At 51.1% G+C, this 23,146-nt stretch overlaps 1 protein-coding gene across 2 annotated transcripts in view; it reads left to right on the top strand.

Moving 5' to 3' along the window:
• PRKCE (protein kinase C epsilon) overlaps positions 1–23,146 on the top strand; it is a 1,836,175-nt gene that overhangs the window by 1,708,059 nt on the left and 104,970 nt on the right. For both annotated transcript variants that reach the window (XM_069608445.1, XM_069608444.1), the window contains one exon: positions 17,735–17,923. In XM_069608445.1, the coding sequence (XP_069464546.1) occupies positions 17,735–17,923 (189 nt within the window). The remainder of the gene's footprint in view (positions 1–17,734; positions 17,924–23,146) is intronic.

The raw sequence follows: 23,146 nt of genomic DNA, 5'->3' as shown, positions 1-23,146 counted from the left end.
GATATGATATGATATGATATTTGTAACGCGCCTATACACAAGTGTTTGGAGGGTGCCCCTGGCTGCTGGTGGGTGGGGGTGCAGGGGGACATGAGTGGGGGCCTGGTGGAGGGTGCTCTGCACTGCTGGGGGGTGGGGGTGCTGGGAGACATGAGTTGGACATGAGTGGGGGCCTGGTGGAGGGTGCCCCTGGATGCTGGGGGGTGGGGGTGCTGGGAGACATGAGTGGGGGCCTGGTGGTGGGTGCCCTGCACTGCTGGGAGTGGGGGTGCTGGGAGACATGAGTTGGACATGAGTGGGGGCCTGGTGGAGGGTGCCCCTGGATGCTGGGGGTGGGGGTGCCTGGAGACATGAGTGGGAGCCTGGTGGAGGGTGCCCTACACTGCTGGGGGGTGGGGGTGGGGGTGCTGGGAGACATGAGTTGGACATGAGTGGGGGCCTGGTGGAGGGTGCCCCTGGATGCTGGGGGGTGGGGATGCTGGGAGACATGAGCGGGGGCCTGGTGGAGGGTGCCCTGCACTGCTGGGGGGTGGGGGTGCTGGGAGACATGAGTTGGACATGAGTGGGGGCCTGGTGGAGGGTGCCCCTGAATTCTGGGGGGTGGGGGTGCAGGGGGACATGAGTGGGGGCCAGGTGGAGGGTGCCCCTGGCTGCTGGTGGGTGGGGGTGCAGGGGGACATGAGTGGGGGCCTGGTGGAGGGTGCCCTGCACTGCTGGGGGGTGGGGGTCCTGGGAGACATGAGTTGGACATGAGTGGGGGCCTGGTGGAGGGTGCCCCTGGATGCTGGGCGGTGGGGGTGCTGGGAGACATGAGTGGGGGCCTGGTAGAGGGTGCCCCTGGATGCTGGGGGTTGGGGGTGCGGGGAGACATGAGTGGGGGCCTGGTGGAGGGTGCCCTGCACTGCTGTGGGGTGGGGGTGCTGGGAGACATGAGTTGGACATGAGTGGGGGCCTGGTGGAGGGTGCCCTGCACTGCTGGAGGGTGGGGGTGCTGGGAGACATGAGTTGCACATGAGTGGGGGCCTGGTGGAGGGTGCCCCTGGATGCTGGGGGGTGGGGGTGCTGGGAGACATGAGCTGGGGCCTGGTGGAGGGTGCCCTGCACTGCTGGGGGGTGGGGGTGCTGGGAGACATGAGTTGGACATGAGTGGGGGCCTGGTGGAGGGTGCCCCTGGATGCTGGGGGTGGGGGTGCAGGGGGACATGAGTGGGGGCCTGGTGGAGGGTGCCCTGCACTGCTGGGGGGTGGGGGTGCTGGGAGACATGAGTTGGACATGAGTGGGGGCCTGGTGGAGGGTGCCCCTGGATGCTGGGGGTGGGGGTGCTGGGAGACATGAGTGGGGGCCTGGTGGAGGGTGCCCTGCACTGCTGGGGGGTGGGGCTGCTGGGAGACATGAGCTGGACATGAGTGGGGGCCTGGTGGAGGGTGCCCCTGGATGTTGGGGGGTGGGGGTGCTGGGAGACATGAATTGGACATGAGTGGGGGCCTGGTGGAGGGTGCCCTGCACTGCTGGGGGGTGGGGGTGCTGGGAGACATGAGTTCGACATGAGTGGGGGCCTGGTGGAGGGTGCCCTACACTGCTGGGGGGTGGGGGTGCAGGGGGACATGAGTTGGACATGAGTGGGGGCCTGGTGGAGGGTGCCCTACACTGCTGGGGGGTGGGGGTGCAGGGGGACATGAGTTGGACATGAGTGGGGGCCTGGTTGAGGGTGCCCCTGGCTGCTGGTGGGTGGTGGTGCAGGGGGACATGAATGGGGGCCTGGTGGAGGGTGCCCCTGGTTGCTGGTGGGTGGCGGTGCAGGGGGACATGAGTGGGGGCCTGGTGGAGGGTGCCCTGCACTGCTGGGGGGTGGGGGTGCTGGGAGACATGAGTTGGACATGAGTGGGGGCCTGGTGGAGGGTGCCCCTGGATGCTGGGGGTGGGGGTGCTGGGAGACATGAGTGGGGGCCTGGTGGAGGGTGCCCTGCACTGCTGGGGGGTGGGGGTGCTGGGAGACATGAGTGGGGGCCTGGTGGAGGGTGCCCCTGGATGCTGGGGGGTGGGGGTGCTGGGAGACATGAGCTGGGGCCTGGTGGAGGGTGCCCTGCACTGCTGGGGGGTGGGGGTGCTGGGAGACATGAGTTGGACATGAGTGGGGGCCTGGTGGAGGGTGCCCCTGGATGCTGGGGGTGGGGGTGCAGGGGGACATGAATGGGGGCCTGGTGGAGGGTGCCCTGCACTGCTGGGGGGTGGGGGTGCTGGGAGACATGAGTTGGACATGAGTGGGGGCCTGGTGGAGGGTGCCCCTGGATGCTGGGGGTGGGGGTGCTGGGAGACATGAGTGGGGGCCTGGTGGAGGGTGCCCTGCACTGCTGGGGGGTGGGGGTGCTGGGAGACATGAGCTGGACATGAGTGGGGGCCTGGTGGAGGGTGCCCCTGGATGTTGGGGGGTGGGGGTGCTGGGAGACATGAGTTGGACATGAGTGGGGGCCTGGTGGAGGGTGCCCTGCACTGCTGGGGGGTGGGGGTGCTGGGAGACATGAGTTCGACATGAGTGGGGGCCTGGTGGAGGGTGCCCTACACTGCTGGGGGGTGGGGGTGCAGGGGGACATGAGTTGGACATGAGTGGGGGCCTGGTGGAGGGTGCCCTACACTGCTGGGGGGTGGGGGTGCAGGGGGACATGAGTTGGACATGAGTGGGGGCCTGGTTGAGGGTGCCCCTGGCTGCTGGTGGGTGGTGGTGCAGGGGGACATGAATGGGGGCCTGGTGGAGGGTGCCCCTGGATGCTGGGGGGTGGGGGTGCCTGGAGACATGAGTGGGGGCCTGGTGGAGCGTGCCCTGCACTGCTGGGGGGTGGGGGTGGGGGTGCTGGGAGACATGAGTTGGACATGAGTGGGGGCCTGGTGGAGGGTGCCCCTGGATGCTGGGGGGTGGGGATGCTGGGAGACATGAGCGGGGGCCTGGTGGAGGGTGCCCTGCACTGCTGGGGGGTGGGGGTGCTGGGAGACATGAGTTGGACATTAGTGGGGGCCTGGTGGAGGGTGCCCCTGAATGCTGGGGGGTGGGGGTGCAGGGGGACATGAGTGGGGGCCTGGTGGAGGGTGCCCCTGGCTGCTGGTGGGTGGGGGTGCAGGGGGACATGAGTGGGGGCCTGGTGGAGGGTGCCCTGCACTGCTGGGGGGTGGGGGTCCTGGGAGACATGAGTTGGACATGAGTGGGGGCCTGGTGGAGGGTGCCCCTGGATGCTGGGCGGTGGGGGTGCTGGGAGACATGAGTGGGGGCCTGGTAGAGGGTGCCCCTGGATGCTGGGGGTTGGGGGTGCGGGGAGACATGAGTGGGGGCCTGGTGGAGGGTGCCCTGCACTGCTGTGGGGTGGGGGTGCTGGAAGACATGAGTTGGACATGAGTGGGGGCCTGGTGGAGGGTGCCCTGCACTGCTGGAGGGTGGGGGTGCTGGGAGACATGAGTTGCACATGAGTGGGGGCCTGGTGGAGGGTGCCCCTGGATGCTGGGGGGTGGGGGTGCTGGGAGACATGAGCTGGGGCCTGGTGGAGGGTGCCCTGCACTGCTGGGGGGTGGGGGTGCTGGGAGACATGAGTTGGACATGAGTGGGGGCCTGGTGGAGGGTGCCCCTGGATGCTGGGGGTGGGGGTGCAGGGGGACATGAGTGGGGGCCTGGTGGAGGATGCCCTGCACTGCTGGGGGGTGGGGGTGCTGGGAGACATGAGTTGGACATGAGTGGGGGCCTGGTGGAGGGTGCCCCTGGATGCTGGGGGTGGGGGTGCTGGGAGACATGAGTGGGGGCCTGGTGGAGGGTGCCCTGCACTGCTGGGGGGTGGGGGTGCTGGGAGACATGAGCTGGACATGAGTGGGGGCCTGGTGGAGGGTGCCCCTGGATGTTGGGGGGTGGGGGTGCTGGGAGACATGAGTTGGACATGAGTGGGGGCCTGGTGGAGGGTGCCCTACACTGCTGGGGGGTGGGGGTGCAGGGGGACATGAGTTGGACATGAGTGGGGGCCTGGTGGAGGGTGCCCTACACTGCTGGGGGGTGGGGGTGCAGGGGGACATGAGTTGGACATGAGTGGGGGCCTGGTTGAGGGTGCCCCTGGCTGCTGGTGGGTGGTGGTGCAGGGGGACATGAATGGGGGCCTGGTGGATGGTGCCCCTGGCTGCTGGTGGGTGGCGGTGCAGGGGGACATGAGTGGGGGCCTGGTGGAGGGTGCCCTGCACTGCTGGGGGGTGGGGGTGCTGGGAGACATGAGTTGGACATGAGTGGGGGCCTGGTGGAGGGTGCCCCTGGATGCTGGGGGTGGGGGTGCTGGGAGACATGAGTGGGGGCCTGGTGGAGGGTGCCCTGCACTGCTGGGGGGTGGGGGTGCTGGGAGACATGAGTGGGGGCCTGGTGGAGGGTGCCCTGCACTGCTGTGGGGTGGGGGTGCTGGGAGACATGAGTTGGACATGAGTGGGGGCCTGGTGGAGGGTGCCCTGCACTGCTGGAGGGTGGGGGTGCTGGGAGACATGATTTGCACATGAGTGGCGGCCTGGTGGATGGTGCCCCTGGATGCTGGGGGGTGGGGGTGCTGGGAGACATGAGTTGGACATGAGTGGGGGCCTGGTGGAGGGTGCCCTGTACTGCTGGAGGGTGGGGGTGCTGGGAGACATGATTTGCACATGAGTGGGGGCCTGGTGGAGGGTGCCCCTGGATGCTGGGGGGTGGGGGTGCTGGGAGACATGAGCTGGGGCCTGGTGGAGGGTGCCCTGCACTGCTGGGGGGTGGGGGTGCTGGGAGACATGAGTTGGACATGAGTGGGGGCCTGGTGGAGGGTGCCCCTGGATGCTGGGGGTGGGGGTGCAGGGGGACATGAGTGGGGGCCTGGTGGAGGGTGCCCTGCACTGCTGGGGGGTGGGGGTGCTGGGAGACATGAGTTGGACATGAGTGGGGGCCTGGTGGAGGGTGCCCCTGGATGCTGGGGGTGGGGGTGCTGGGAGACATGAGTGGGGGCCTGGTGGAGGGTGCCCTGCACTGCTGGGGGGTGGGGGTGCTGGGAGACATGAGCTGGACATGAGTGGGGGCCTGGTGGAGGGTGCCCCTGGATGTTGGGGGGTGGGGGTGCTGGGACACATGAGTTGGACATGAGTGGGGGCCTGGTGGAGGGTGCCCTGCACTGCTGGGGGGTGGGGGTGCTGGGAGACATGAGTTCGACATGAGTGGGGGCCTGGTGGAGGGTGCCCTACACTGCTAGGGGGTGGGGGTGCAGGGGGACATGAGTTGGACATGAGTGGGGGCCTGGTGGAGGGTGCCCTACACTGCTGGGGGGTGGGGGTGCAGGGGGACATGAGTTGGACATGAGTGGGGGCCTGGTTGAGGGTGCCCCTGGCTGCTGGTGGGTGGTGGTGCAGGGGGACATGAATGGGGGCCTGGTGGAGGGTGCCCCTGGCTGCTGGTGGGTGGCGGTGCAGGGGGACATGAGTGGGGGCCTGGTGGAGGGTGCCCTGCACTGCTGGGGGGTGGGGGTGCTGGGAGACATGAGTTGGACATGAGTGGGGGCCTGGTGGAGGGTGCCCCTGGATGCTGGGGGTGGGGGTGCTGGGAGACATGAGTGGGGGCCTGGTGGAGGGTGCCCTGCACTGCTGGGGGGTGGGGGTGCTGGGAGACATGAGCTGGACATGAGTGGGGGCCTGGTGGAGGGTGCCCCTGGATGTTGGGGGGTGGGGGTGCTGGGAGACATGAGTTGGACATGAGTGGGGGCCTGGTGGAGGGTGCCCTGCACTGCTGGGGGGTGGGGGTGCTGGGAGACATGAGTTCGAGATGAGTGGGGGCCTGGTGGAGGGTGCCCTACACTGCTGGGGGTGGGGGTGCAGGGGGACATGAGTTGGACATGAGTGGGGGCCTGGTGGAGGATGCCCTACACTGCTGGGGGGTGGGGGTGCAGGGGGACATGAGTTGGACATGAGTGGGGGCCTGGTTGAGGGTGCCCCTGGCTGCTGGTGGGTGGTGGTGCAGGGGGACATGAATGGGGGCCTGGTGGAGGGTGCCCTGCACTGCTGGGGGGTGGGAGTGCTGGAAGACATGAGTTGGACATGAGTGGGGGACCGGTGGAGGGTGCCCCTGGATGCGGGGGGTGGGGGTGCTGAGAGACATGAGTGGGGGCCTGGTGGAGGGTGCCCTGCACTGCTGAGGGGTGGGGGTGCTGGGAGACATGAGTTGGACATGAGTGGGGGCCTGGTGGAGGGTGCCCCTGGATGCTGGGGAGTGGGGGTCCTGGCAGACATGAGTGGGGGCCTGGTGGAGGGTGCCCTGACTGCTGGGGGGTGGGTGTGCTGGGAGACATGAGTTGGACATGAGTGGGGGCCTGGTGGAGGGTGCCCCTGGATGCTGGGGGGTGGGGGTGCAGGGGGACATGAGTGGGGGCCTGGTGGAGGGTGCCCCTGGCTGCTGGGGGATGGGGGTGCAGGGGGACATGAGTGGGGCCTGGTGGAGGGTGCCCTGCACTGCTGGGGGGTGGGAGTGCAGGGGGACATGAGTGGGGGCCTGGTGGAGGGTGCCCCTGGATGCTGGGGGGTGGGGGTGCAGGGGGACATGAGTGGGTGCCTGGTGGAGGGTTCCCCTGGCTGCTGGGGGGTGGGGGTGCAGGGAGACATGCGTTGTTGGGCAGTAGTGCAAGGTGACATGTGGGTTGGCTGGGGGGCATGTGCATGGTGGATGGGCTGCTTGCGGGACATGTGCAGGGTAGTCCCCTGTGGTGTGGGCCGCCTGCAGGGGCCGTGGAGGGTGGAATCGCGTGTGTTACTTCCCGCGCACCCCTGATGTACACGTACCCAGGACAATCGCATGTGAAACTTCCCGAGAACCAATGAAATACACGTTCCCCGCTTGGCGTTTGCTGTTTGGCAGCCCTGTGAACTGGTCCAGGGTTAGCACAGCCCTTTGCGATGATTTGGGAATTTTGAAGCTTTTCCTTGCGCAAGGGCGTTCTTGGGGGCGTAACTGGCGCTGCTGCAGGGTCGCTGCGCCACTCTGCGCCACGGCTGGTTTTGGAGGCTAAAATCCATGAATACGCTGTGCGATGAAAAGGATTTTTTCGCATGCGGCTGGCGCAGTGTATCGCACGGGGACACTGTGCGCCATCCGCGTGCGCCACTTTTGTGCGAATTTCTATGAATTACCCTCAAAATGTTTTGGAGCAATGCATACTTTCATGAGTTGTCATACCGGTTTGTGGTGTTAAATCTCGCTCTTTGTAATTACACTGCATGCATGACCCAAACCACACCACGTTTTGAGGTGCATTTAAAGGCCCCAAGCGGAAGTCCCTTTCCTTTCCCTGTCACATTAATGGCAGGCATTTAAACATTGCAATTAAAACAGCCTGGCTTTTTCTTTTGTTTCATGTAAAGTTTGAGAACCATGTGGAAAGGGGCCTACCTATCATTATCAATGGACACGCATCAGTATAATTCACCCTAAAAGGAGGTATCAAAGATTCCTGTGACAAGGAAAACAGGATTTTTGAACATGAATAGCAAAAACGGCCTGCACATGTATTTACAAATAAAAACGGCTTTAAAAAGCCACAATAGAAAGTGATTTCACAGCTCATAGAAAAATGTCAGGAAAGCAAAACAAGATGTGTGGGGTGACCAAAGCAAATGTATATTATGTTTCACCCAAAAAACTCCAGTAACACGTGAAGAGACACTTACTTCAGGAAATCTGGCTGAGGTCAAAACTAAACAATGAAAAGCCCCACTTCGAGCCCTGGATGTCACACCTCCCATCTAATGACACCCTGCTATAGAATCTGCTGCTGAAGGTGTTGAAAGCCCACTATTCCCCAGACTGGGTGGCGTTGAAGGCAGTTAAAGCAGGGACTTCAAGGAAAAGTCCTCCCTGGCTGAAGCATGACAAAAAGGTGTGAGTCCTTTTTGCACAAACTTGAAAAGAGCCCCACTGACTTCAAAGAGACTCAGTAAAAAAAACTCTGGTCACAGCGAGCCCAGGGAGACAGATGGCTGTGGGGGATGAAGCTGCCCTCCCATTTGCTGAACAGGCACTCCAAATTAATTTAAAAGACTATTTTCATTTTAGGCATTTTGTGCAGCAATCAGACTGGGGATTGCTTTCATTTTTATGCCATTTTTCATGTAACTTCCAGGCAGTTTTGTGGATATAAAATGCATCTACCTGTGACTCTGGGAACTGTAATGGCCAGTTAGACTAGATTTCTGGCTGATTTGAACGTGTGACTATTGTGAGAGTTGGTGAAATGATGGAAAATGAAACTAGGAATATGCTGGATAACTTACATATTCATAACTGTGGTACATTTTATGAAAATAACAAAAATGTGACGCATGGCCATGCTACATCGTACAGATTTGGCGGTCGGCTTATCTAATTCCCCATGATCAGCTAAAACAGAAGATATGTGTCATGTGGCAGTTGCTAGTACAAACCAGTCTTTGCCCAAAAAGTTGAAAGTAGAACAAAGGATGGTTGGTGATAAATGGGAAAAGACAGATGGTGCTCCAAAATTCCTAAACCAATACGGACTGTGGGCGGAGAGAGAGAGGATAACTGTAGAATCCTGGCAGCAGGGATTATTGCAGGGTACTTCCCCTAGATTGCAAAATTAGTGATGTCATTTCTGCTATATAAAGGGGACTGTACTAGGACTCAGGACACACAAAAACCGGGGAAGACAGAAAGAGGAGGACGGAGAGGAGAGAATGCTGCTGAAACTTACCCTCTTTGAGAGTGGAGTGACCAGACGCCCTGACCTATCTTTCCAGAGTGTCCTGAGATCCAGTAGGCTCTCCTGGAACTTAAACAAAGGTTTGCTATGTAAGTTGCAATCACCCCAGCCCTAAATTACATGAGCCCTTCATTTTTTGTAGCAGTACATCCAATATTTCCGCATTGAAAACCCCAAATTGCCAGTGTAGTTCAGTCATCTCCCCATGGAAGAATCTCTTGTTTGCCTGTGTATGTTTGCATTTCCCCATTGAAAAACCTCTCATTTGGCTGTGTAAATCCTTAGTATTTTTGTAAGTAAATCAATTAATTCCCCCATTAAATTTCACAGGACTGTGATTGTTGGCATTCAAAACCAACAATTTTTTCCCAGTGTTGTTGTTAATTGTTATAGTCATTAAATAGTTGCCCAAAAGAATGAATACCCTTGTGAGCTGAAAACCGAATTTGTCCCTGTGTCTAAATTATGCACTGCTAAATGAATTTTTAGTTGCCAGTGTCATTCCTATTTGCATCTGTCCTATCAAACCCAAACTGTTGTTCCTGTTGTGAGTAATCTCTTTGCCCAAAGCCTACCTGTTAGTTGCCTATGTCATTTTCACTGAAGACCGTGGTTCCTATGTGCCTTTCTCACTGCCTGTCATTTTCAGCCCCAGCAGAATTAGTGTGATTTGCATTTTCATTTTTCTAAAATAATTTGCTTCACCTTTGAAAAAGTGTTCTTCCTAGAGTATTCCCCTATCATATTCTGCACGTGGATTTTGAATTGCATTTCCTTGGTTTTTCATGGCTTAGAGCTTGCCTGTCATTTCCAGCCCCACCAAAAATTAGGGTGATTTCCATTTTCGTTTTTCTAAAAATTTCACTTCACCTGTTTAAACCCGTTTTGCCTACTTTATATCTCTTCCCCTACTGTACTCTGATCACAGATTTTGAATTGCCTTCTCTTTTATTTTTTTTATTTTCTCATGTTTTGCCTATATTAAAATCGAATTTCATAAGTGTGCTAGCTAGTCTGTTTTGAAGCCGTGTTTATCTTCTAGTGTAAGCAGCCTGAAGTTCTCCTGTGTGCTGTCCCATAACAGTAGTATTAAATCATTGAAACCCCATTTTCCCATTGTACTCCAAAATGGTATTTCCCCCTCTTTACTGGTTCTGCATCTTGTGTAGGTGGAACCACCCCAAAACCTATTTATTCATTGTATTCTTACCCCTACCACTGCCTCCATTCAAAGGGATTAAATTCAATTGTTGTTTGGGGGCTGGAACGTCACGGGGGGAGTGCTTAACCTTCCTGCAATCATTTGAGTGAAATTATTTTGTACTGCTTTTCATAAAACAAATTAGGAGTGGCATCACAGTATCTCTTAACCTGGTTACTTTCTAGAAGTCTGTGCGTTTGTGTTGCCACCACATTAGTGGCTGCTGTCATCTATTTGTTCTGATTTGATATTAAAATAATATATTAATAAAGTATTCATTGACAACACACCAACCTGGTTCCTAGTCCATTGTGACACGGGGTGTTGGTGGAGGTTGGGTGCCAGACGGGTTGGAGGCCTACTCAAAAAGAATACGTAGTATACTCAAAATAAAAAGCATATTATTGTGCGCCACATTCATTGTAGGGGAAGGAGGTCCCTGGCTGGCGTGTGCTGTGTAATAAACCGTGACAATTTGGAGGACAGGTCAAAGTGAAAACCTGCGTACTTCAGGGATCCAGGAAAGATTTAGAACTCGGAGATACGATTGTGTAGTATACCGTGATGATATAATTTGTCGGTATGCAATTGTTGTACATAGTACATATAGTTTGTGGCTGCAAAAGCAAATTTTGGGTGCAGGACAGCCAATCTCTGTGAGTTGTAATGTGCGCGTTGTAGGGAACTGTATTTCAAATACATCACCACATGGAAACCAATCTATCGGAAAGACACAGAAGTATCATAGGTACTGTAATTAAAGTCTTACTTTACTATCACTTGTCACACATAAAGTAACAAGAAATATAAATCAAGGAATATTTAGCTGTACAGATTTTGATAAATCCAAAGTGACAAAGGCATAAAGTGGCGATCTCATCATTAGCAATATGGTCCAACAAATGTGAAGGTCCAGAAAATCATTGAATAACTCCTTGATACCTCTAAGGGTAACAATCCAATACATTGTCTTATTTGCCAGGATTGATTCCAAGTTATCTTTTCTGTGGCATACCATCTCTTTATCTTTGACCAGGTACCTAAGATCCTCATCACTGTGATTTGCTTCAGAACATCAAAAGGTAAGTTCAAAGAACTCCAGTGGCATAATTCCTGGGATAAATGCAGGCATGAATCAGAGTTGCCCCATTTTGGCTGTATAGGCAGAATATCCAACATCATTTCCAAAAAACACCCAGGTAAATCTTTCTACCTGTGCACCTACTTGTGGATTATATGGGAACGTCTTATTTATACACAGTTCCTCAAAGAGGTATTTGTAAACAATTGTGTGCTCCATCTTTATCGAGATAAATTACAGTACTAACAGTATACTTAAACAATCACATACTTTTCGAATGGATCACATATGCATTTTTAATGGTTTAATTTCCTTTACAATTAAAGAAAATTACATCAACCTTTAATTCTTTTAAAATGACAAATGTTTCAAATTGTTTACACCTAACTAGCACATAATTTCACCAAATGTGTGAAACATGCTTCTCAAAATTACAGTGACATGACGAAAGAACATATTGGGGTTAGTTAAAATAGTGCTTGAATCCTCTGACTTCTTAAATTCACTGAGCCATTATTGTACCACAGTTCATGTACCGGTCAAGATCAACAAAAAACAAGAAGATATCTCAGGGTCACTACCTTTGGCTCACAGGACTTTACAATTTCGATATCTTCACTTTTTCTTTGAATCGAAGTGTTGTTTCACTGTACACACTCTTAACATAGACCATTTCAGAATACATGTACATTACAATAACAAAAACATGTCAACACCAGTGTGTTTCGACCTTAATAGAAGGTCTCCAATAACCATCCAGAACCTTCTCAGTGTTACAAATGGCCTTCATCTGGACCACAAAAAATGGCCTCTCGTGATTTACTGTCCTCAAAAATTGATTGTATTCAACTGTCACATTCTCCAATATGCTAGATGCACTTGGAACCTGTAGATGAGGTTCCTGCTGAGATTAGTTCTGTTTAAGAAAGTGTCAAAATACATCTGCTTCTACATCAGAAAACTGTGTGTCTAAGCCACCTCTTATTGCTTAGCTGGGACAGTGTGCCTCTGTCGGCATCTTAGCTTGATTAACTGTTTGGTGGGGCTTATTGTGCCTGTGGCGTATTCCACTCCCATATTTTGACATTGCACTGTGCTTAGTCATCAGGTGACGGGAGTACTGTGCCATATCAATTGTGGAATACGCCACGGGCACAATATGCATGAAAATAAAAACAAAAATCACATTTGGCCTTTTCTTTTATGGTAGTGGGAGAATCCCCAAATTTCATGTATTCTCTATCAAAGTTTGCAGGACCCTCTTAGTCCAACAGGGCTGAAATGCTGCCTCCACAAGATGAAATGTTGGGCGTACGTCAGTCTTTCTGGAAGGACTATTTGATGTTCTGTGACATTTGAAGCTGATAACTGGATGGTTTGTCTCTGACTCACTTAACTTGGAATAATATTTCTCTCTATAAGTACCTACCCCAACCTCCAATGACAGTTACCTTCACTGGGATAACTGTTACTTTCTTGAGTGAACCAAAGGGATTTGTCAGGACACCCACAGAGTGGAGAGAGCTGGGATCTGGTGCTAACCCCCTCTTCAGTCATCACATCTCCCCGGCTCCATCTGCCACTCTCTGTCAACGCATCTCTTTCACCCATTAAGCTTTCTGACAGACAGGAACATGGTCAAGGTATGTGTGCATAATGTGGGCTGCCCATGTGTTTACACACGCTTGCCAAAACTCCGAACATGGCATAGCTACTCCCTATCACCAAGGATACCTTAGGTTTGGTGCTGTGAGTGTTGCATATGAGGGCCTAAACAGACACATGGTGTTGGTACCAGCTGCTTGAACCCTCATTTTCAAATATTTGCAAGTGGCATCACGAGCACCCATTAATTTAGTTAGAGACGCCAGTATCAAGTGTGACAGATGCCGACGGTAATATGGCTCATAGATTGTGGTGACTTGGGAGCCATTTTCCAGTAAAGTTTATGCAGGCTTTTATATTGCCAGGAGTTGGGACTACTTAGCTTCAGCGTGTAGTCAAGAATAGCCTGGTTGGCTTCACACCAACATCTACCAGGAGCCCATAAATCTTGCCATTTTTTCTGGTTCATCTTTTCATCCAAAACCTGTTTTGCCTTAATCTTGCTTTTATTCAAGCCCTTCCTTAGCCTACAAGGCCCAGCATTTTTTACTTTTCACCCTTTCATGCTTTCTGCGCTCACACCCCAGGGACACCTGTGTGTCTCCTTCCACACGCCAATGCTCCAGTATTTTCTCTTTCTTCCTTCCCCATAATGTGGACTTGGCTGTCCCCGTCCTAGATCCCTTTCCCCAAGTTTAATTGCTCTTGCATTCCTGAGCTCACATGACCCCCCACCAGCAACAGGAGACAGACCTCTGTACTCGTATCTTCTCTCCAGGCCTTAGTTCTGATTCCACTCCTTAATTTGATCATGAACTCACACGGAGGTATTCTGGGCTTTATAATTTTTTGGATCACTCTTTATGGGTTTGTGTAGTGCATGAACATATGCTAGTGACTCAGCTGTGGAATGTTTGAAGAGCCTCCATGTGGCCTGGAGATAGTGTCATCCCGATAAAGTGCCAATTCTGTCTTAAATGCTTCTACATGTACAGATATATTTGTGCAATTATGAATTATAGGTTAAGAAACAGCTATCCTTACACTTTGGGGAAGAAAGCGAAACAGCATCTGAGTGGTGTTAGTAAAATGCAGCAGTGTAGGGGGCCATTCGCAATATCACGAATAGCTCAAAAGGAGTAAGATGGGGCCCTGTGCCGCAGTGAAGCTGGATTACAGAAAGTAAGCTGACTTTGCCACTGGTGGGCAGGTACATAATTCATTAATTAATTCATCCATTCAATGGGACCGCGATTCGAACCTGTGTTGCTCTGCGTTATCCTGCTTCCAAGAGAAACGCATTGCCCCTGAGCTATCCCCCCGACATAATGCTAGGGATTGATTGTTCCACCACCGGGAAGATAGTGGTATATGACCCTATCTCGGGAGGATAGTTCAGGGGCAACGTGCTCTCCTTGGAAGCTAGACAACACGAGCAACACGGGTTCGATCCCCGGGTCCGCACTTACACACCTCTGGACGTTATAAATAACCTATCCTATCCTATCATATCATATCTTTGGGTTCCCCTGCAGGTCCGCCTAACGGGCAGACTTTGAGTTGTCCCCAACCAACGAAGACCATGCAGAAAAAGATAACGTCACGCATTATGCGTGGCAGTGCCCGATAACACCCTGCCCCGGCTCTGAGACCTGGCAGGAGGGTTCCAGCGCCAGAGGAAGGCTGCATAACTCATTTAAATCAATGCAAATGAGCTCTACTGCTTTGGGTATTCAGCGCCCATGAATTCCCTGCGTCTCCTCATTGGCCAGGAGGCACCTATCTGCTATGGGCGACTCTTCATAGGTGCTCCTTCAGTCGTTCGTTTCTTCATTCACTAAAAGATGTGACGGAAAATGCGAGAAATTCGCCAATCTGCTCTGGAGATTTTCATCGCCAGACGTCCTTTATGACCTTTTCTTCAAATGGGAAGGCATTTCCTGACAAATGGGATCCTGCTGCTAAAATTCACAATGACAGTATTTGGGGTATAAATATATTTCTAACAATAGTGGGAACTCGGCAAACCAGACAGTTATGCGCGGTATGCCGAGCGCGAGCAGCTGAAGCACGTTACATGACACAGGTCTGCACTTCTTGGGGCAGAGCTGTTGACTTTACGCGTGCACCGCCTTCGCGATGAAATCAGGCAGGTCTGGTGCCATGAGCGGTGCTCTGTGTTCCTCAGAGTGTACTTGCACATTAAATGACATCATCAAGTTGCTACGATGTCATAACTGGAGGACCAGAATATCGGTCAGTTGTGATGTCACAACTAGCAGACTATGCATAGAATACAGCTCTCTGAGACGTTCTTAAGTAAGGCACCGAACTCCCAAATGACTTCTAATAGTCCTATAATATACTTTTGGGGCATATTTTTTTGTATAGTACACAAACGAAAAAAAAGTAAAAAAAGGCATATTGGATATTGCGATTATCCAAAATAGCACTGTAGTAGTAATGACATTGATTGGAATGCTTTAGGTAATTCAGCATTTTACATAATTCCATAGTTGTGACCATAGTGAGGTGTAGGGATGGGCCCCAAGGGAGAATAAGCCACAGAAAGAGGTTGAGGACTCAGGATGGGAATGGGTCTTGGGGGTAGGGATGGACACAGTGCAATACACAGTGCAATACTTTATGGTAAGGACGGGCCTTGTTGCAGGGATGCTCCTCGGGACAGGAAGGGCCACAGGTCAAGAATGGGCACAGGGTGCGATGGATCTGGAGCTGGCATCGCCCTCGTGAAAGGACAGGCCCTCTGGAGAGATAGGACTTCGGGAAGAATCAGCGGTGGTCTTTGGGTGAGGTGTGGGGACAAGGCTAGTAAGAATATTTGGTAAGGTTAACTGTAGCTGGGGAGAAACAACTTTTCTTTTGAACCATATGCTGATGTCAACAGTAGCTGAATATATTATAAAGGTTTTGTTCTAATGTCATAACTGACCAATTATATAATGGGATAACGCAGGATAAATATTGGATCGCATGATTTACAGTACTCTGAACTGCAGGCCGTTTCCTTATATGTTCACAGAACTCCTCAATAACTGGAATAACTGTTATGTTATAATATGATATTTATAACAAGCCTGTACACAAGTGTTTCTATGCGGCACAAGGAAAGGGGGACAGAGGGAAGACAAGACAAATGAGTCTACTAGGCCTTGTGCCATTTGGATCGTGCAAGTGAGATGAGAAGTGCAGGGCGAAGGGAGAGGGAGAAGTGCAGGGGGGAGGGAAAGGGGAAGTGTGATCAGGGCAGCATGGCTCTGAGTAAGCGCAGCCAGGGCAGCACGAATCTGGGTAAGTGCAAGGAGGCATGGGGGCTGTAGGGGTTACAGTTACAGCCCCAAGTGCACGGTAGGCCAGGAGGCAGTGTCAAGATGACTGGTCATGGAAAAGTCTGGTGCACAGTGAAACTCTGAGGGTACCAAGCAACCAGTCGGCGCAGTGAGAGAGAGAAGGAAGAGGAGAGAAGGAAGATTTTGAGCCGTTTCCGGGAATCCGAGTGATCCGTCCGTGGCTGATTTGGCCGCGGTCGGAACGTTCGCATGAGAAAGGTGCGAACTACCAAAAGTTTGCAACTTTCTTATGTGAACACACGTACTACGGGGGCTGCAGGGGGTGTCCCCCTGCAACCTGCGCTCACTATACCACACAGTATAGAGAGCGGGGTGTTGCGGGGGACACCCCCGCAGTTTCTTTTTTAATTATACTTACCTGCAATGCTACCACCAAAGGTACGAACTTTTGGTGTTCGAACCTTTGGTGGTAGCATTTTTAGAACTTTTGGTCATTACGACCATTTGTTCGCAGTAAAATCGACCTAAACCGTTTCCGGAACTTCATGTGGTCTGGCACAAGTCTGAGAGGGGCAGGCAGGCCGTTCCAGAGGCAGGCACCTGCAGAGGAGAGATATCTACCCCCACTCCCTGCTTAGAGAAGTGTCTGTCCCTCAGGGAATTGGAGGTAGCTGAGCAAAGGTATTTTGGCAGCGAGAGTTGGCAGGGTCTATGCTATTCCTTATAATACATAGCGACACACTGCCATACGCTTCAATACACTGCCTCTTGCTTGATCTAATGTAATAGAGCCTCCAGTTGTTGATACACATAATCAGTGCAAAATATGTTTTGTATAAAAAAAATCTTTAGTATGCAACTTGCAAGGCCAACATAAGATTAAGTGTTTTCCTAAAGCATGCCTAAAACAAGTTTTGTGGTTTACAATACATGATAACCTGTATTTCAATGATTGCTCTCCTGTTTTAAACACCAGCAGTGCACAAAAACATGCTACCACAAACAGTTCCTTCTCCATTAATGGTTGTATGGTGTCTGAGAAAGCTATATTGGAAGAAAGGAACCTGAAAAGCTAGTGACAGCTGGAATTCTGCTCTGGTGGCTAAACCTTTAGACATTGCAACATTGCAAGGCAGCTGTAATAACTGATTACAATTGCAGTTTTGTGTTAATTACAGGTCAATAGTGATGTAACAACCAGTCCGTAATAAGAAATGCATTGATAGGCATGTATGCTGATATTTCAAGGTGCCATGTTTATTGTAGTCACCCATCTATCTCAAGAACAATACTTACAAATCTTTAGATGGAAAATGGCAGGCTCCGCAGAGGCGTTGCTAGGGGAGGGGGTAAAGGGCTATAGCTCCGGGTCTTTTAGTTGTGGACCCGGATAGAAGCACAGGGGCTACAACATAAAGGCTATAGCTAGCCCCGAATCCCACCAGTCCGACATTAGCTTAGCCCCTGATCGTTTCCAGACCCAGCAACACCCCTGGCAGGCTGCCTTTTATTCTAGGAGTATTGGGAACTGTCATTTCTTGTTTCTATTATGTTCGAATATGTACAGGCTTTCCCTCAGATATCGCAGTCTTCCATCAGCTGCATAATGTTAGCAGAGCTTCGCCAAGATCTTTTAAGTTTGTATTTTAAGGGTCTACGTAAAGTAAAATGTTTTCATTTATGATGACGCGTGGTTGATGTTACTTGCTGCATATGGGGTATCAGGTAACTGACTAAGTAGTGAAATCACTTGGAGACCTATTGTCCTCAGTCTTCATTGTAACCTCTCCTCCCCCCGCAGATTCTCCAGGAGCTGGAATATGGCCCCTCTGTCGACTGGTGGGCGCTGGGTGTCCTCATGTACGAAATGATGGCCGGGCAACCCCCCTTCGAAGCGGACAACGAAGACGATCTCTTTGAGTCCATCCTCCACGACGATGTCCTCTACCCGGTCTGGTTGAGCAAAGAAGCTGTCAGCATTTTAAAAGCAGTGAGTGGTCCAGGCCATTGTTTGTTTATGCTTTAAACCATTCTAAAGCCGGCTGCCAATAGCACCGGGAGCGCAGATGCCGTCCTGAGTGCCCATGTCAGGGTATGGGGGCCTGGGATAAATGACGCTTGTGGGAATGGAACTTAAGATGTGTACTCCAGCTGGTGTTGCCCACTGCATGTCTAGAAAATGGGGAAAGGTACTAAAAGGGAACCCACAAATGAGTGTATGTGTTATCACTGCATCTGCATACTTCTCACAGTATGCCTGCGTGGCCATTTTAGCTCGCTGTCACACGGCCATTTTCTAATTGGAATTTCATTTCTGCAGAAATCGTGCTATTCCCCGATGATGCTAATGCTGTGGCCCATTTGGTTAAGTAGAGTCAAAACGTGGGTGCACAAGTGAACATTCACACTCAGTTACACGATGATATTTACAGGGTTCACGCTTTTGGTTTGTCCAGCACTTCGAGATGTGCGAGTTATGGCACTGCGCAGGAATGCTGTGTGTCAAATGTACATGAACCCTAAAATGTGGTGGGTGTGCATGTGTGTCTGTGTCTACGTGGGTATTTATTAACTAATCAGAAAATAGCCTAAAAACAGAAATTAAAACCTTTGGACAATGCCAAAAACGACAGAGTGTCTGCTGTGGTCAGCAAATCAACCACTACAAACCCACTGACCTGCAGCTGACGCGTCACCACTGATTGCAAAGCTTTGGCTGAAAATTAAGTAGCAGGGAAATGGGTTGAAAGTTAATCAGAGTGGTGTCATTGATGGCATTGCTAATGACCTCTCAGCAAGGCCAAGGGGCCTTGGACTTGATATGCAATGAGACAGGCAGCCAGTGTTGCTGGTGCAAGGCACTCCATGTGGCCTCATAAGGCTTTGCTAGGGAAGTGGAGTACTCAGTCCTCCATGAAGTAGGATCGCTCGGATGAGTGATGCTGTGTGCAGGGATTATATGGCAGAGGTAATGTTTAAGGGCAGTATAAGGTGGTAATTACACCATTTGACGTATTGGTTGACCTGGTCGCTTAGGGAAACCTGACCATAGAAAAGGGACTCTTAGATTGGGGACTCCACGGCCAGTTGTCAGCGTAAGCCAAGATCCTTTGGCCACTGAAAAGAAAGCAAGAAGGGAGGCAGTGGACCAAACATTATCAGCTGTATCTCAATTGAGAGCTAGTTTGCTGTAATGCATCAGTTCCTGTGTGACTTTGACAGCTGAGGAATATTCGGTGTGGGGGTGTGGGGGGGGGGGCAGATAGGCCTGCACTTGCTAGCCCAGAGCTGCCTGCAACACATAGGCTGCAGTTGTGTGGTATCTGTACCTTACACCAGGGTTCCCTGTATTTCCCTTGGTACACCATATAATGTACACAAATCCTACGTGGACTTATCATGCCATGTTCTTTCTGGAGAGGGACGTCTGCCACCTTTTTTGACTAATCAACTCATATTTACTCATTTTCAATTTTCTTTTTCCCCCCTCTCATACATCCACACTCTCGATAAATGAATTTACGAGCTTTTATGACAATGTTTTAAGCATGCAATTTTTCAGCACCTCTATTAGAATCCGACACACACCTGACTAAATATCAGTGGTACATTTTATTTAAGTACCTTAATTTCCATTAGTTCCAACATCGTCTTATAGACATATGTTTCATAATAGTGACATTGAGTTACTTAGTTCATTATTGTTCAGTTCACTTGTCAAGACGTCATTTCAATACAACCAAACAGACACAAGAACTGTTTAAAACCTTATTTTTACATGCACATTTAATCACTCACCAATGCAAAAAATGCAACAAACCCAAATATATATATAAAAAAATATATGCAATCACATCAACGATATCCCATAACGTGCCCAATTACAGACAAAATAAATCATATACAGTATCTATAAGTAGTCAGCTATTCACAAGCACTTAAAAGTCACAGTATGTAAAGTGGAGGGAACCACAGGTTTGGGGCTGTCTAGAGGGTATGCCCTTCCAGGCACAGGGAGAGTTTCTGGGCTGAATTGAATGAATTAATAGTTCAGGTCTTTAGGACTGTAAGGGGCACGACTTCCAAGGCAGGGGGTGTGATGAAGTGACAGAGCTGGAATTAAGGCTAAGGAGCCCAGGAGCCCAAGATATACCCCACCCCCCAACAAGGGAGTTCAGTTGGAAGGGGCCTTTGAACTGGAAGGTTAATTCATTATGAGCCCCAAATCATGGCATGTCACTCCCGGGAAGAGAGACGGGGGAACCTATGGAGGACAATGGGCCCAGATAATCGGGGCCTCCCATCTATACCTTTTTCTCCAGCATGGCCGTAGATGTAAGCAGCTGTGCATGGTTGTGGCAGCCTCAGCCCCTGATGATGGTACCAGGGGAAAAGCAGGCAAGTGGGTAGGACTGTCTGACGTTAATATGCCAGTCCCAGACTCCAGTAGCACAGTCTGAGGAGCTCAGCTCAGAAGCAAAGAAGCAAGGTTCATGCCTGGTGAGGCGGGTGGAATGGCTAGAGAATGACCTACACCAAGACCCGGCGCAGACAAAGTTGACCCAGACAAAGGTGATCCTGTTTTCAATGGAAAGGAATGGCTAGATGAAGAGGTCCATGACAGTCATGGGTTTTGTGGTGAGGACTCAGACAAATAGAGCTGTGCAAGGCGAGAGGAGCAAACCTGGGGATAACCTGAATGGTTGCCGAACCAAAGAAGCACAGTTTCAGAATAGAAGGGGGAAAGGAGGGGAAAGGAGTAACGGGTAGAGAGCCAGGCGGAACAGTTGAGGAAAGATCCCAAAGAACAGAGGAGATAGAGCACAATGAGAGTGTTGCAGTCAAAGGGGGGGAAAAGAGCGAGAAGAAAACAAATCATAGTGAAGATGGGGGAAAAAGAAAGATTATGGGACAATGAGGCAAAAGAAGAAGAGAATTAAGCGAGCATTGTGAAACATTAGGAGGGATAGATTGGTACTATAAGGAGGAAAAAGAAAAATCACCAATGGCAGGACAGTGGAGGCCAGAAAGAGGAAAGGAAACGAGGCTAGCAAAGTATAGGGAAGGTGAAGAGGAGAAAGAGGAGGAGAGGACAGAGGCAGCCATTCAAATGAACTGAGGAAGATAAGATGAGAAAAATAACCAGATGGGATGAAAGCGAGTACTAGGGGTGCGAGGCCACAGCAAGACTAACAGATTTCACCCAACAAGAAGAACATGAAGAGGAAGAAAAAAGGGATGTGGAAATTGGACAGTCTGGAGAAAGATCTAATGATCAGTGCCTTGGGGGAGAAGCAGAAATAGCCATGGCAGTGCCCGGGAACAATGAGCTTGAGAAGAAAAGTGAGAAAAAATGGGAGGAGTGGAAAAGAGACTGGAGTAAGGAAAGCAGACCCAACAATAGGTCAGCAGTCTGCATCTAAAGCATGGAAGACTTATTAGCACAGCACAGAAAGGCACCAACCCCAGAAGAGGAAGCGGGCAACAGAAGACTTTGTGAGGGCAAAGCGTGTTCAACAAGAAAAATAGGTGCAAGCAAAAGATAGAGAGGGGGATCATGGAAAATTCACGGGCTTCAGACCTCTACAAATGTTGCAGAGACCTTGGAAATCCTAGAAATCACCCAGAGTTAACAAAGTGGCCAGCTAGGTAGCATCACATCCATTGTGTGTAGTGGACCTAACACAACATACTGAGAGGAGACCCAATCCAAAGCAAGAAAGTCCACCATTTGAGAGGATGTTGAAATGTGTGGCTAATTCCCCACCAGAAAGAGGAGACCACTCTGTACAGCAAGACCAGTACAAGATACAAGACCAGGGCAAAGATAACAATCTGCGCAACATCACTCAGTGAACTACAAGAGGGAAAGATGTGGGAAGGTGAGGCTAACAAGACACCAGAAAAGGCTATATTGGACACCTTGGATGGCAGAATTACCAACTCTCATAAGAACAATGATCAAGCTCTCAAAAAGAAAGGCCCAGGAGGGTGAGCATTTTGAGGCATCAATAAAGGTCATGGAATGTACTCCCAGGAAGAACATAGCTTAGCATAACTACCAGGGAAGGAAAGTCCAAAAGAGTGAAAAAAGGAGACTCTGAGAAGGCTGGGTTGACCAAACACCCTGACAAGGGTGATATAAGGCCAAGAGGGAAATTATATGGAATAAGTCGAGCAAGCGAAGAACATCTCAACGATTTCAGAGTGACAGTGGACACCAACATGGTGGTTTTTCAATTGAGAAGAGAGGGGTGATAGACTGAGACCCACGGTCTGAAGGAGAGACTGTAACTTGCTTATGTACCCAATATAGCTACTCGAAACTAAGATCTTTGCGTGCCTGAAATTCGGAATAAAGGAAACTGCAGATAGATAGAGGGTAATTTGTAGGATGCGGAAGGGGCTGCACAATTCATGGGATGGGGAGGAGGAGAGAACTGGGGCCTTGGTCATAGGAAAAAGAAATGTCAGACGTGAGGAAGAGGCAAAGAGGGCAGTGAGAGCATGGGAACGTTCAGTGTGATCAAAGAAGCGTCCCAGTTGGCTGGAGCTTCCCCCCTGAATGCTTATAAGTACAGACTTGACAGGTGTTTGTACCAATAATGTTGGCTCTGGTGCATTACAGCTGTGTAAAACACCTTCTTAAAGCAAATATCTATTGCTTTGTCACTCAGATGCTGTGCGAGACCTTTATAGAGTGTGGCATACTGCCTTTGGGGTGAGGTTACGGGGTGCTCCGCGTCCTCAGGGGTGCCTTGCCAGAATACTAGGCATTCCTTTCTCAATCTTTTGCATGGCAGTAGGTCTAGTCTTGGGTCAGCTGAATTCAATATAAGTCACTAAAACAAAAGTGAAAACAAAGGATTGGAATAGAGGCTCCCCAGTGACATTGAGTCATCTTGGAACCTTATTTAGGGGTACATTGCATTTCTGTCTGATTTTTTGTGGTTGTTGTTAAAGACCTAACATTTAGCGTTGCCATTTATGTTCCTGAAACACAATTTGGAGATCTCATCATATTTTTATTTACAAAGATTTAACCCGGCAAACCTTTATCTTTGTGCATTAGGACTCATTTGTATGCTGCAACTGGTGAAAATATTGAATGAAAAATGCATGTCTATAATGCTTAATAGTATGCAAAGGAATATATGGATCAGAAAATAAAAGTGAAGGACACTCTGGCAGGTATCACAGTGGGGGAGGAACA

This window comes from Ambystoma mexicanum, chromosome 4q, assembly GCF_040938575.1.
Source record: "Ambystoma mexicanum isolate Mex_15411 chromosome 4q, UKY_AmexF1_1, whole genome shotgun sequence".
Taxonomy (NCBI): Eukaryota; Metazoa; Chordata; class Amphibia; order Caudata; family Ambystomatidae; genus Ambystoma; species Ambystoma mexicanum.
Note: the sequence above shows the minus strand (reverse complement) of the source record. Positions and strands in the feature narration are given on the sequence as shown.